General features: G+C 35.0%; 1 protein-coding gene across 1 annotated transcript in view; it reads left to right on the top strand.

Moving 5' to 3' along the window:
- The window catches only part of LOC124371374 (inner centromere protein A-like), a 43,664-nt gene that overhangs the window by 15,241 nt on the left and 13,002 nt on the right, over positions 1-15,421 (top strand). The window contains exon 4 of the mRNA XM_046829704.1: positions 2,843-3,032. Coding sequence (XP_046685660.1) covers positions 2,843-2,913 — 71 coding nt within the window. The 3' untranslated portion in view covers positions 2,914-3,032. The remainder of the gene's footprint in view (positions 1-2,842; positions 3,033-15,421) is intronic.

Here is a 15,421-nt window from a genome sequence, read left to right as displayed (position 1 = left end):
GTTAGAAAACTATAAATATAACTAAATGTATTGAAAAAATATAGAATAACCCAAATAGTTATTATATATAACCAAAGAAATTACAGGAAATATATATTTTATTGTGAAAACTATCTATTTACCAAAAATAAATAGTTACTTCAGAGCTAAAAGAGTGCTATAAATAACGTTTAGTAAGTGAAAACAATAACAAACTATGTGAAATGAATTTTAGCCACGTCATTTTGCCATAGCCTACACAAAGCCGGTAATTTCTCAAACATATTTCAGTAAATAGAAATTGATTTATTCTAAAATATATACGTTTACACTACTACGACCTCAAACAACACACTACACATTAAATACGACACTAAAACACGCGTTAAAACTTACAAATATCCACAGCTCGGCACGAAAGTGACACAGAACGGCAGCGGCAATATGGAGGTCACAACAAACTTCTTTTACGTTCAAAATGACAAGCTTGCTACGTCATAACCATAATACAAATAGGAATAAAACTCATCTGTTCCCTAGCATTTTTCTTCCCGAATCCAATGTTGCATGAATTATATCGATACGTTACCGGAGTATATTGTAAAAAGTAATTATACGAAGGAAGGTTTGACCGACAAAATTTTGACGGTTAACACTACAGAAGCGGCATTGACCGACAAAATTATGTCGATTAACAGTTCTAGCGTTAATGTATAAAGTTTTGTACAAAAACAATTTTTTTATGATGTAAAAACATAGTAAGAAAAGACCTGCACAAAAGTAAAGTATTATTAATATTTTACATTCTTATATGTTAGTAGAATTTTAAACCAGAACTTATACATTTATGAAATGTATAAATGCAATAAATTTAGTATTTATATAATATATTTATGTTGGTGTCATAATTGGTTTTAAAAGATTTTTATAATTAGAATGTTTTTATAAAGTAATAATAATAATAATAAAAACTGAAATGCATTTTAGGCCACACAAGTATATTTAGCTAAGGTGTAATTTTTCTTTTCTTATAACAAAAGACCAGGTTTCCTGTTGCCTCTCAGCCATGTGGCTTATTGTACACCCTCTGCTAGGTTTAAGCTGTGTCAAATCCCAGGCCTTTACAAAACCATGATATCTTCTGAACACTTTTTGCCTGTTCCAATCCCTCTTCAGTATCTCTAAAGAAACCTAGAAATCTTGAGCTTTTGCTCTGTAATGCAAGATATTTAAATATGACATGCTCAGCTTGAGCCATTAATAATGTGTCAACATGAACGTGTTTAAACTGTATGACCTCAGCAAAATAACATTTTTTAATTAAACACGTTTCAGTTAAATTAAAGCAGGTGTAGCCATTGGTGACTTATTAGCCAGTATTAGTTTTAAACTTTGTCAAGTGTTTAGTTTACTTTTTTAAGTAATAAGTGTTCGTATAAAAATTGCATATAATGAGTTTATATAAAAAATATAAAATAATATTAAAACAACATAACCCATTAATAATTATTAATAAGTAAATTACCCGTTAATTGAGCAGACCGTTGAAAGTTGGCAATGCTGTTCTGTGCGTGTACTGTGTGTGGTCTTTGCAAATGGGAGCATTCCACACACTTCCACAAGCATCTCTCACAGTGCACACTTGCTTGCTTGTATGTTTAATTGTTGAATATTATCATTTTGCTTTTGGGTACTCTGAAGTGAATACCATATTTTAGTATTTTTAATAAGATGTTTTACTGTAACAATTATTTTAGTATGAAATGCAAAATGTTTATATAGTGGCTATGTTTTAACTATTCATCCCTCTATTCCTTATAATTTTGTAAACATTTCCTCAAAATTTAACTGAATTAGTGCTGTTGAAGAGTTAGTTAGCTGTATAAAAGTGTTCTCTCGAACAACCCATAGCATTTTTAAATTTGATCTTTAGAATCAATGGGACAAATAAATACATTTAGACAAAAAAATAAAATATATATTTTGAGGCCAAACACTTTACTGTGGTACTTTTGAAAATTTTCAAGGTCGATTTTGTACAACATGCATAGTTTAATGAAATTTTTATATGTTTTTTAATAATGAATTAGTGGTATCCAAATCATTATTACGTGTTATTTAATATTTTTAAATTAAAAAATAAAAATATTACAAATTTTGAAATGAAAACTTTTTTAAATGATGTAAATAAACTTTTAGAGCAGCCTGCACCAAAATAGTCTGATGACGTATGAGGTGGTGTGGTCATATCGCTGCAGACCACCATCATCAGCCATTTGGTTTGGTGTGCTCTGTTCTTGTAGATTTACAAAATATGCATTATAAACTTAGGTAAATTTCTTGGTATCATTATATAATTCACTTTTTGTCATACTTTCTTGATTAGAAACATATTATACAAACAATATTTTTGTAGACGTTTTATATACTGAACAATCGGCAGTTATAAAAACCCAGGATGTCTGAATACCAGACATTGATGAGAAAGGTATAATTGCTGACAATATGTTAGTAGAGCTGAAAATAATTCTTTCTTAATTGGTTAATTTTCCAAATATTTATTTTTGTAAGTATGGTATCTACCCAGGTTCCTGAATAATCCATTAACTAAAAAAATGATTTTGTAAAATTCTATAATTATGATGAAAGAAGATAGAAAATAACTCAATATTTTAATAATAATAAAAAAACAATAAATTACACAATACAAAATTAATAACACAATGCACAATACATTTGTTTCTACAAAAATTAAATAAATATGTTCCCATATAATGAATTAATATTATATTTTGCAATTTACTCTTTTTGTTATTTGGAAGATGTAATACTTTTCCTTAATTTGTTGGATATAAAATTCCAGCTTGGAATGACTCCTTCGGAAAAGACCAACAATGTTCCAACTCAAAGCTACGAGATAACTCCTGCACGTGAAGATAGACCCCTGCTCAAGCCCAAGACTGAGGATGATTATGGACTAGATGATGCTCACAGCGATGACTCTAGCGATGAGGAGACCTGTCCAAAGAAGGAGATTCCTCGATGGGCACTTCGTAAGTATATGTTTCTATTTATGTATAAAGAATGTTCAAAAAGTAATAGGAATTTTGATTTTTTGAAAAAAAAAAAAAATTATTAGTTTACATTTATACTGTCACCTTCAAAATATTTCCCATTAGATATTATTCACTTGTGACAGCACTTCCTCCAATCTTCAAAACACTTCTCAAACTCGATCTTTGGGATAGGCTTTAGTTCTTTCAGCGATAACTTTAATATTATCAATGCTTGTGATACAACAGTACTTTAAGGTTCTCTTTATTTTTGGAAATAAAAAAAGTCATATGAAGCCATGTCTGGGAAATATGGAGGCTGGGGTATCGTTACAGTAATGTTTTTAGCCAAAATTCACGAAGAAGCAATGAAGTGTGAGCAGGTGAATTGCCATGGTGCAAAAGCCATGAATTGTTTTACCACAAATTTTTCAGATTTTTTTTTTTGGATTCTTTCATGCAAATGGCACATATTACTCCTTATTGACCATTTAACCTTGTGCCAAGAATTCATGATGGACTATGCAATTAAAATCGAACAACACAGTAAGGATAACCTTCACGTTCAACTGCACTTGTCGAGCATTTTCGGTCTTGGCAATCCAGAATGTCTCCACTGGGGGATTAATTCTTAGTTTCAATGTCATATCCGTAAAACCATTTTTAATCACTTGTAACACTTTTCAGTAATTCTGCATCGTTGTTGACTTCATGTAGTGACTTCTGAGCAACTTCCATTTGCTGCTGTTTTTGTTCTAAAATTCCACAATTTGTTGCTGCCTCACATTTCATACAAAAAGCATAAGTAAAATTTAATGGCATGAGCCATATGATATGGCAACATCATCAGCTAATTCTCTGATTGTAATATGGCAATCATTCATAACCATTTCTTTCACTTTTTCATGTTTTCATTTGTTATTGATGTGCTAGAGCGTCTGGAGCATTCGTCATTGTCATTGTCTTCATGGCCATCTTTAAATTGTTTATACCACTTGTTAATCCTTGTTTTACTCGTAGGCCTTTGTTAACATTTCCCACACTTTGTTTGTTGTACTTTATTACATAGTCTACCAAAATTTTGATACAAATTCTTTGATCCATTTTTTGAACTAACAAAGATTGCTGAGTTCATAAAACACATCTACTTGTAGCAGTTGCCACTGAAAAAGTAAACAATGAATATAGCTGGAAATGTTATTATACTTCAGGAGCATGAGTACCAATATAATAAAAAACAAACAAAAATCAGACTCCAAACCAGGAGCTGGCCCTGGTGATGCTCCAACTAGATGCTTGAAGACCTTTGACGCTATGGTTGTTATAAATATGGATTGCTAATTGGCATAATTAATTTTTGAACCCATCGTATGTATAGGTGTGACACTGAAAACCTTTAACTAAAGGAGGCCCAGCCACTCCTACAGTCTTCCTCTGCAGTAAACTAGACTTATCAGTCAACCTTTTTACTCCAATATTTCAACGTTTGTGTTTTATTCCTGGTCGTCCATTATAGGTCATTTATTCCTTGTCTAGATCTAAGTGATACATCAGTTTTTGCTCTACCAGTGTAGGTTCTACTGGCAGCAGACATAAAACAGTTAGATGTGAACCTTTCTGGGGATTAAAGTGAGGGGTTATGTATTGGATGGACAGGAGAATGGGATACTGACTTTGACTTTGTGTATACATTCAGATTGTTCACATGAGTAAATTCGTTAAATTCAAACAGGCATGGTGAATAATCTGGCTGTGAAGGGGGCGCTCTTTTTTGTAAACATCGTTATGGTACTTTATTCAGCCACACAGCAATGGCTATGTCTTGATACATTGTAATATTGCCAAACATACTTTAGGAATTTCGGTTCAGTAATAATGTAGAATGGATATAAAAATTTATAATTACTGAAAACAAAATTTGAACCAACCACCATATACTTATACATGTTGAAGATGAAGCTTGTATTAACTACTCTTAATTCAATCAATACATAGATATTACAAGACTAATATTTATTACTTTTTATTTTGTGAGACCTTCTAATAGCAAGGCTATATTCTTCAGACACATCACAAAAGATATGTACAAATTTACATAGTACAAATTCAATACTAAAGGACCGGAAGAAAGCTTAAAATTATCCATGTTCCACTTTACCTTGTTTTTGCCCAAGTTTCGAGAGCTGTTAATTTCAAGACGTGTGCACGTGAAAAACCACCTTGTTTTGATTTCTTAACCTATGATGTGCTCTGAAACTGACATCAATTTTGAAACGCACAATAGTTGGAGGGGAAGGGATTAATCTTATTGTAGACTGAACTAATTGGCTCTGTAAATTAAAAAAAGTAATGAAAATTCTCTGCGTAAAAATTATTTTTTGTGAGAAAGTGAATTTCTTTTATATGGAGGTACTGATACGAACTATGAAGACATTACCTGAAACGTAATAGAAATAAAAGTTTTAGCCATTTTAGTATGGCAAACATTTTAAAATTTTTTCTGGTGTAAGTTACGTTCTTTTGGAATGACTACTTTTTTAAGTTTATTGAAGGGGACAAAGGTGAAAGTAGAGAAAATACAAACATTTTATAAATTTGATAATATATTATAAGTACTGTATTTAGTATAGTATTAAACAAGATATAGTATAGTTTTTATCCTATTATCAATATAAAAATAATTTTTCTTTGTTTTTGTTCACTGTTTATCATATTAAAAAAAATAAATTTAATGTGGAAAACAACATTTATTTTAGTTTCTTACTCTGTTTCTTATAAGGGTAAAAATTAATGCTAGTTTAGTTGGAAAATAAGGATTAAAATCACATTTACACATAAATACACAACATAATCACTAGTCTAACTCAGGAACAACGTGATGCAACAGCTGTTACACAATGTGAAAAAGATGTAGATAACTAACCCATATCTGGTTAGTTATAAGTTAGTTAGTTAGTTATATATGGCACTGCTGCCATATCAAATCTAACAAAAAATGAGATTTGAGATGTTATTTTCGGGGCAAGCGAAAATATTCGCAACTTGCCAGATAGCCAGTCGAGCTGGGTTAGAAATTTCCAGGGTTCGAGAATTTAATATAACTATTATTTATTGTTAGGAGTCGAATCAGAGGGCCCTGCGGAAGGAATTGATACTTCCAAAATAACGTTGGGCTTACTTCATCACGTCAACTCCAATAAAATTTTGAAGACGTAAAAAATAAAAAAAAATAATCTTGCTCAGAAAAATAAAAATTTCTTGTTCTAGGAAAGTTATTGTTCAAGCGAGTTCGATTTTCGAAAACAACTGTATTGTTTATTAATACGTCGGTCAGTGAGGAATTACAAGTAAGCTGAGTAGTCTCCACTGATAACTTGGTCGGGGAGTCGTATACAGTAATTATTGTAAGAGCCCGGGGTTGGAATAATTAATCGGTTAAATAATGATGGTTAGTAGAAGCAAAATACAAAATCAAAGCAAAGTATGAATAGCAATGGCAAACAAAAGCAATATTTAAATAACACCAATAGCAAATATACAATCTTATAAATTAAAAATTAGCCATGCACCAATATCACAGTGCAACTACTATATACATAAAGCAAGTACTAACCATTAACAAAAAATATTTCTACGGGATGCAAAAGCTAGATAAATTTATAATATAAAAATATACTAAGCTGTATTTATTCTGTAGGCAAGTGTATAGCTCCAAAATAAAATATCAAGTTTACTTTCTCAGGCATATAATTTTGAAAAATAAAAAAAACAAAGTAATCACTTATAACACACCATGCAGAATTACCCTACCATATGGAAGCTAAGATAAAGGTAAATGATTTAAACCATGCAATAAGGCTACAAAGCTAAATTACTATAAATATTAGGGCTCTATGAATATCAAAGAAAAATTGAACACTCACCCTATCTGCACAGTTCACCAGAAAAATAAACTAAAATATCGTTAAATAAATATTTTGATGGAGGTTATCGGGGTGAGGGTGTCAGGACGTTCGCAAAAATAAAAAGAAAGGGTTGCGAGTCCCGAAATAGATAAAGGAGAAAAATAAAGATAATCACTTACAAAAATATAAATAATTAATAAAATGAAAATTAGATTGAACTTCAATAAGAAAGAAAAATATTTCCGCATAGATTAGAGATTCGCCAAGAAATGTGATAATAATCAGACAACAGAATGATGGTCGAGAAAACTTTATACCTAATATAAAAATTTACATCGATTGAACATAAGATTTAGTTTATGAGGACGGGGTCGGTGGGAAGAAAGTATTTATAAAAGGAAGTCGTGGGTATAGGATGCCAGTACTATCGCCGGAAAGAAAGCAGTGGTAAGGCGAGTCCCGACTGTTATAATTTTTTCCGGGTAGGAGATAATTGGTAGGAAAGTTCGTAAAGGAAACTCGGGATGAGGTGTCAGATCGATCGCCAGGAAAAGAAATGCGAGATCTGAAAAATTTAGAAAGGAAAATTTTAACACAGTAATTAAAATTTAGTCGAAATGACAAAAAATATAATCTGAGTAATTGAAATTCTAAATATAAGTTAAATTGAAGAAAAGAATAACTTTAGTAATTCAAGTTGAAAAAGTAATTAAAGTTTCAGTAAATTGAGAAAGTCAAATATATTCTATTTAAATTTAATGATACCCTTAAATATCAAATAAATTATTAAGAGTATATTTAAAATCAAACAATTATCTTATCAAAATAAATCTATAACCATCAAACATTACTAATATATTTCAGATCGATTAATTTTCATAAATGACAAATAAAATATTAAATTCTGTTTCACATAAAAAAATTTGGAAGAATTGTTGATGGCGGAGATAAAACACTTTAGTAAGGAACAGGGTCGTTGTTCCTTACCTGGTGCTGGATATCGGCGGCGGGCGTCGAGTCGCGATGTAGTCGTTCAGCGAGCGGGGTCGGGGGAAGGGGTCGAAGTAGTCGTGGTGAGCAGCGGTCGTCGGCGGTGTCGCGGTCACTGGCTGTCTCTCACTGTGTCTTCAATCGGCCGTCATTATATAGGTTCGCGCGATCGCGGGGGTGGGGGAAGCCTTCTCCTCTCGCCGTGATCGGAGGGGAAGCGGCGATATCCGTGCGGGCACGGACCTGCCAGATAGCGTCTGACTCATCGTCAGTAAAATAATTATTTCGCTCCTCTTTATGATAATTCTAAAACTCAAGTCGTTATTCGTAATATTAAAAAAATTGTCTGTTCTAATTTTTCAATTTTACTAATGAATATTTTAAATTTAAATTTAATTTTGTATGTTAAAAAAAGTAACATGTTACACCCCATCTGTACTTCGGGAAACAAAAAAAGAAGAAAAAAAAGTTAAATGTGGTATTTGTATATAGATAAACAAAAAAGGTTACCGTAGTTTAATCTCCTCTTGTATCCGTTTTGAAAGTTTCTGAAATGAAATGAAACAAACTAAAGACTCTTTTCGTACGAAATTAATGTTTTAATCAACAAATAAAATAAAATGATAACATATTCTGGTAAGAAAATACAACTAAAAACAAATTGCAATCTGCATAAACAAAAAAAATTATTTAACAAAACTAAAATTTACACTAAAATATATTACGGGCACAGTCTTTCACAATACATATAATTAATGGAAAACAAAATCAGATCTCGCTTTACTAATAAAAATAAACAAAAATCGAACTCGAAAATATAAAATCTCTAAGGGAAGGATATTAGACACGCCGGGTACAGGAGAGTGGCAGTCTTACAAGGAAGAATTTGGGATAGAAAGGTGATTTGTTGTAGGAATACTAGTCTACTAAAGCAACTCTTGGCGCCAAAACAATAAACACATCGGGCAACCAAGAAATCATACAATAAAACAGATTAGTAGAAAGGAAACTATGGGCACACTACGGGGCAACACAGGGATCTAGTGTGCCTCCAAGGAAGAGTACGCCTTCAGATCCTTCGTATGGGCTCGGCCTACGTCTTTTCCTTGGAGATCTCGAAGTTCGAATATATTCCATCCTATTTTTCTATATAGGATGTATGGTCCTTCAAACTTTGGTGCCAATTTTCCTGCTATATTCTCAGCCGCTGAGGAAAGTGTATGGCTGCGCCTCAAAACTTGTTGGCCTATTACAAAACTGTTATCTCTTCTTCTGAGATTATAGTAATGAGCTTGGCGAGTGTGTGCTTTTTCCATGTTTAGCTTACATTTTTCCCTTAATTTTAGCATGAAGTTCATTCGAGTTTCATGTATATCGATTTCGCTAGGTTTAACAGCACCTTGAGTGGCATTCTCTAATACCTGACCGTAGATACAGTTTGGAGTTTTAAGTTCTCTGCCAAAATTGAGCATGGCCGGAGTAAATTTTGTTGATTCGCTACAACATGTATTTAACGCAAATCTAAATTCATTTAAATGTTGATCCCAACTACGATGATCATTTCGCACGTACTGAGAAATCATAGTTTTTAATACGCGGTTCGTTCGCTCTGTTGGATTACTCTGCGGACTATAAGGTGCGGTTGTTTTGTGAATTATTCCCCAATCACTTGTAAGTTTTTGGAAGATTTTCGAGAGGTATTGCGTTCCGTTATCTGTCAGTACTACTTCTGGAGCACCATATCGCATCAATATAAGGTCTTCGAACTTTTCTGCCACCTTCTTAGCAGTTGCTGATGGTAATGCTACAATTTCTACCCATTTGGTAAAGGTATCTTGGAACACCAGGATAAATCTGTTTCCTTTACGAGATCGAGGTAAAGGTCCCATCAGATCGCTGGTTACTGTGAACCAAGGTCCTTGGGGGCGTCTGAAATGCATTTTACCCACCGGTTTACATTGTTCCACCTTGTATCTCTGGCAAGTGTCGCAATTTTTTACATATTTTCGAATATCGTTTCTCCATCCAGGCCAAAAGTATCTGGCGCTGATTTTCTGGATCGTTTTGTTTACACCTAAATGGCCAGCTGTTGTGCTGTCATGATTTTCTCTCAGTACATCGGATTTTAGAGAATCTGGTACGCAAAGTTTCCAATTTGTTTTTGGGTCGGTAGATGATTTATCGATTTTTCGGTATAGTTTATTTCCTCGAATGGTGTAATCTGCATATTTATTCGGACTTGCAGATACCTTCCGAAGCATTTTCGAGTGCCAATCGGGCATAAGTTCGCCTGAAGCTGTTTCTAGCCTTGGTTCCTTGGTTTTGAGCGATAGTTGCCTCCGAGAGTTATTCGAACTGTCGTTGGCGGTGCTACAACCAACGGTTGAACCGACTACAGGATCACAGCTTGACGTGTCGATCGGATACCGGGAGAGTGCGTCTGCTACTCGGTTCAGGACTCCCTTGCGGTATTGGACTTCGAAGTCATGTTGCTGTAGTTCCAGCATCCAGCGAGCAAGTCTTCCAGATGGTTTCTCCAAACTCATCAACCACTTTAAAGCTTGATGGTCAGTTATCGCAATAAACTTGTACCCTTCGAGGTACGGACGAAATTTTTGAACGGCCCATACCAGAGCTAGGCATTCTTTCTCGGTTACGGAAAATTTCTTTTCATTCTCGTGTAAAAGTCGACTCGCATATGCAATAACCTTCTCCCGCTTGCCAATAGTTTGGGTAAGCGAAGCCCCTAAACCTTCATTGGAGGCATCCACGTGGACCGTAAAAGTTTCCTTGAAGTCAGGGCAGGCTAAGACCGGTGCGGTAGAAAGTTTTGCTTTAAGGGAATTGAATGCTCGTTCTTGAGAATCCGTCCATTCCCATCTATTCCCCTTTCTTAAGAGTTTCGTCAATGGCTTAGATATGTTTGCAAAGTTTTCGATAAATCGTCTGTACCAAGACGCAAGTCCCAAGAAACTCCGTACTTGTTTTACAGTTTTAGGTGCTGGAAAATCTACAATTGATTTAACCTTTTCTGGATCCGTCTGGATTCCTTTCTCGTTTATTACGTGGCCAAGGTATTTCAACTCCTTTTTACAAAAGTTACATTTTTCCATATTTGGTAATAATCCTGCATTTCTAAGGCGTTCGAACACTTCTTTGAGAAGTTTTAAATGTTCTTCGAAAGTTCGGGATACCAGCACCAAATCGTCTAAATAGGCAAAAGCGTAGGGCTCAAACTCAGGTCCTATCACTTGGTCTAGCAATCTCTGAAAGGTAGCCGGAGCAGAGTGTAAGCCAAATGGCATGACCTTGAATTGGAATAACCCTCTGCCGGGAACGGTGAAAGCCGTAATTGGTCTACTGTTAACTTCGAGAGGTACCTGCCAATAGCCATCCTTTAGGTCGATCGTGGATATATAGCAAGCATTTCTCAGTTTGTCGAGTATCGCACTTATTTGGGGAAGGGGATATGCATCCTTCTCACTGACCGCATTAACTCGCCTTAAGTCGATGCAACACCTTACTTTTCCATTCGATTTCTTAACCAGCACTAGTGGAGAGCTCCAAGGACTAGATGATGGTTCAATGATGCCTGACTCCAGCATCTTGTCAACTTCTTTGTCAATGATCGCCTGCATTGCCGGGTTGCGATAATAATACCTCTGTTTAATGGGTGTATCAGTTTTAAGGCGAATTTTATGTTCCACTAATGTCGTGCGACCAATAAAACCATCGAACAAATTCAACTGATAATCAAGGAATTCTTTCAGTTTTTTACTTTCTACTTCTGTTAGTGTCATAACGGCATCAGTATGAATAGTCTTTGAATTATCGCATCTAGTCACTGTTTCTGCAGTACTTTCATGAGGAGTGATATCGATCAGTTTTAAAGGCGTTATAACGTCCATACCCAAAATCATCGGCGTAGTTAAGCCTGGTAGAAACAGGGCGCGTACCTTAGTTCTAATATCGGCTATCTCGCAGTTAAATTCGAAGGCCTGAGATATCTGGCTATTTGTGCTATCGGCCATATTAACATTAACATTTACGTTCTTAGGCCTAACGCCTAACTGTAATAGATGATGAGCTACTCTTTCCCCTATAATAGTCACCATCGATCCCGTATCAAGCAGTGCACAAAAGGTAGTTTCTTGAATCTTAATGGATACAAATGGTCTAGGATCGTTCGATTTAACTTCTGCACAGCTGCTTTTGTTAAATTCTTTTATTTGGTTGAGCCACTTTGGGCCATTCGATTGAGGTGATTTGTTGCCCCAGAGTCCCGGGACACCTCTGACGCTCCGGGCTCCGGAAATGTTTCCCTGCCTGCAAGGACACTGGACGGTTCGAACTCCTACTTTCTTACAGTTAAAACAGCGAATGGTTTTAGGGAGAGGACACTGGTGATATTTATGCCCTTTAGTTTCGCAATTCCAACAAGTAGGAATGGTAGTCGTTGTATCTGTAGTAAGATGCCTTGGCTGAGTAGTGTTAGTCGGGACAGTTGTAGAGGGCTCGAACCTTCGTTTATCGGTAAAAGATTTGGGTTTATCGTGATACAGTTCTGGCTTATCTATCATCTGTACTGGGTATGACTTAAAAACTCTACGTTTTGTGTCGTATGCTGTCTCAGGTACCATGGATTGAGCCGGATTTGGAGGAGGTCGGTAACTATTCTTCTCTCGCAAATAACTTTCATAACCTTCGGCAAGATGAATTAATTCACTAATCGAGTGAAAACTTTCCCTTCTGATCGTCAATTTGTATTCAGGTCTCATGTTTGAATATAATCGGTTTAGTGTTTGGTTTACAGAGAAGCCACCACGTCGTCGAATTAGAGTCGTAAGGGCTACAATAAATTTTCGCATTGGCTCACTCTCGCCCTGAGTTCTTCGAGTTATTTCCTCATCCAAGTTACGTCGGTAATCTGGAGGAAGATACTGCTCTTCGAAGCTGATTATAAAGTCGTCATAGTTTGTCCAAAATGACTTATTATTTCGGTACCAGAAAAGAGCGTTTCCCTTAAAAAGTTCCGGTAATGCTTTTAGTAGCCGATCGGGAGGTATTTCATAAGATTCGGCAAGTTCATTGAGACGCTCAATGAAAGAGACTGGGTCTCCATCCCCATCGAATCTCAAATTCCATTTCCGAACTTGATTGCAGATATGAGAGATATCCGGATGTCTAAGTTCAGATGTAGGCCTGCTTGCCATGTTAGCGTCACTGTCCAATCCAAAATTCGGGTCACAAGGCTCATCACCTGTGAGGGATCTTGCTGTCGGCATTCTCAACGGGTGAGGTGTTGTTATGTCTTGTGTGTTTGTTTGGGGCTATGGAATTTACAGATTTTTCGTGCATTAAAAGGGCTAATCGTTCCTGTACTAGTCTAAAACTAGCTGTAGGAGGGAGGTTTAACATTTCTCGAATGCTAACTTCCTCATGTTGTATATGACCATCAACATGAGAGGCACTAATCGGTCCTAATGCTGAGGAAACTACATTGGTCGCGAGGTTTTGTCCGTATGACAATAATTCTGTTCTTAGTGGAAGAGGTTCAGGAGGTGTTTTTCCAGACCTAAGAAAAGTTACAAGTCGCTTTCGTAGTTCAGCCACATTACCATCCGGATTCAGATTAAATTTTCTTAACTCTTCCTGTAGGTCGTTCTTTTGTAGTTTATAAATCCAGCCCACACGAGGATCATTCTCCGAAGGGGAAGGAAGCATAATTTGGGGATTGGGAATGGTTGTAGGAGGGATCGGTAGGCCCATTGTAGTAGCAGTAGTACTAGTAGTAGTGGTGGCGGTAATAGTAGCAGTAGTAGTGGTAGTAATCGGTGCGACTGATGTTACGACTGTAGGAGGACTCATTTTTGGCACTGTACCACCAGAAGCCTGTGGTGTCGTAATACGAGTTGAAGTCGTAGTGGTTGTGGTTGTTTTTCGTTTGTTTGCGTCCCCTTGTCCATCATTTCCGTTTACATACATAAAGAATAAAATTTGATAAGGGCGGAGAAAGAGGTTCAATAAGTACATCATTATTGTACGTATAAAATTTTCTTAAACAAAAAGTTATTGTAAAACTTTAACAATTTTTAGTCGTAAATTGTAAAGTATATTCACAAAAAAGTGTAAAGTAAATCGTAAAGTTCGTAAATTAACGTATATTACAGTCCCAGTTGTTCGGGCGCCACTTTGCGATGTTATTTTCGGGGCAAGCGAAAATATTCGCAACTTGCCAGATAGCCAGTCGAGCTGGGTTAGAAATTTCCAGGGTTCGAGAATTTCATATAACTATTATTTATTGTTAGGAGTCGAATCAGAGGGCCCTGCGGAAGAAATTGATACTTCCAAAATAACGTTGGGCTTACTTCATCACGTCAACTCCAATAAAATTTTGAAGACGTAAAAAATAAAAAAAATAATCTTGCTCAGAAAAATAAAAATTTCTTGTTCTAGGAAAGTTATTGTTCAAGCGAGTTCGATTTTCGAAAACAACTGTATTGTTTATTAATACGTCGGTCAGTGAGGAATTACAAGTAAGCTGAGTAGTCTCCACTGATAACTTGGTCGGGGAGTCGTATACAGTAATTATTGTAAGAGCCCGGGGTTGGAATAATTAATCGGTTAAATAATGATGGTTAGTAGAAGCAAAATACAAAATCAAAGCAAAATATGAATAGCAATGGCAAACAAAAGCAATATTCAAATAACACCAATAGCAAATATACAATCTTATAAATTAAAAATTAGCCATGCACCAATATCACAGTGCAACTACTATATACATAAAGCAAGCACTAACCATTAACAAAAAATATTTCTACGGGATGCAAAAGCTAGATGAATTTATAATATAAAAATATACTAAGCTGTATTTATTCTGTAGGCAAGTGTATAGCTCCAAAAATAAAATATCAAGTTTACTTTCTCAGGCATATAATTTTGGAAAATAAAAAAACAAAGTAATCACTTATAACACACCATGCAGAATTACCCTACCATATGCAAGCTAAGATAAAGGTAAATGATTTAAACCATGCAATAAGGCTACTAAGCTAAATTACTATAAATATTAGGGCTCTATGAATATCAAAGAAAAATTGAACACTCACCCTATCTGCACAGTTCACCAGAAAAATAAACTAAAATATCGTTAAATAAATATTTTGATGGAGGTTATCGGGGTGAGGGTGTCAGGACGTTCGCAAAAATAAAAAGAAAGGGTTGCGAGTCCCGAAATAGATAAAGGAGAAAAATAAAGATAATCACTTACAAAAATATAAATAATTAATAAAATGAAAATTAGATTGAACTTCAATAAGAAAGAAAAATATTTCCGAGTAGATTAGAGATTCGCCAAGAAATGTGATAATAATCAGACAACAGAATGATGGTCGAGAAAACTTTATACCTAATATAAAAATTTACATCGATTGAACATAAGATTTAGTTTATGAGGACGGGGTCGGTGGGAAGAAAGTATTTATAAAAGGA

Source organism: Homalodisca vitripennis, unplaced genomic scaffold (genome assembly GCF_021130785.1).
Source record: "Homalodisca vitripennis isolate AUS2020 unplaced genomic scaffold, UT_GWSS_2.1 ScUCBcl_1320;HRSCAF=4789, whole genome shotgun sequence".
In the NCBI taxonomy this organism is placed as follows: Eukaryota; Metazoa; Arthropoda; class Insecta; order Hemiptera; family Cicadellidae; genus Homalodisca; species Homalodisca vitripennis.
Note: the sequence above shows the minus strand (reverse complement) of the source record. Positions and strands in the feature narration are given on the sequence as shown.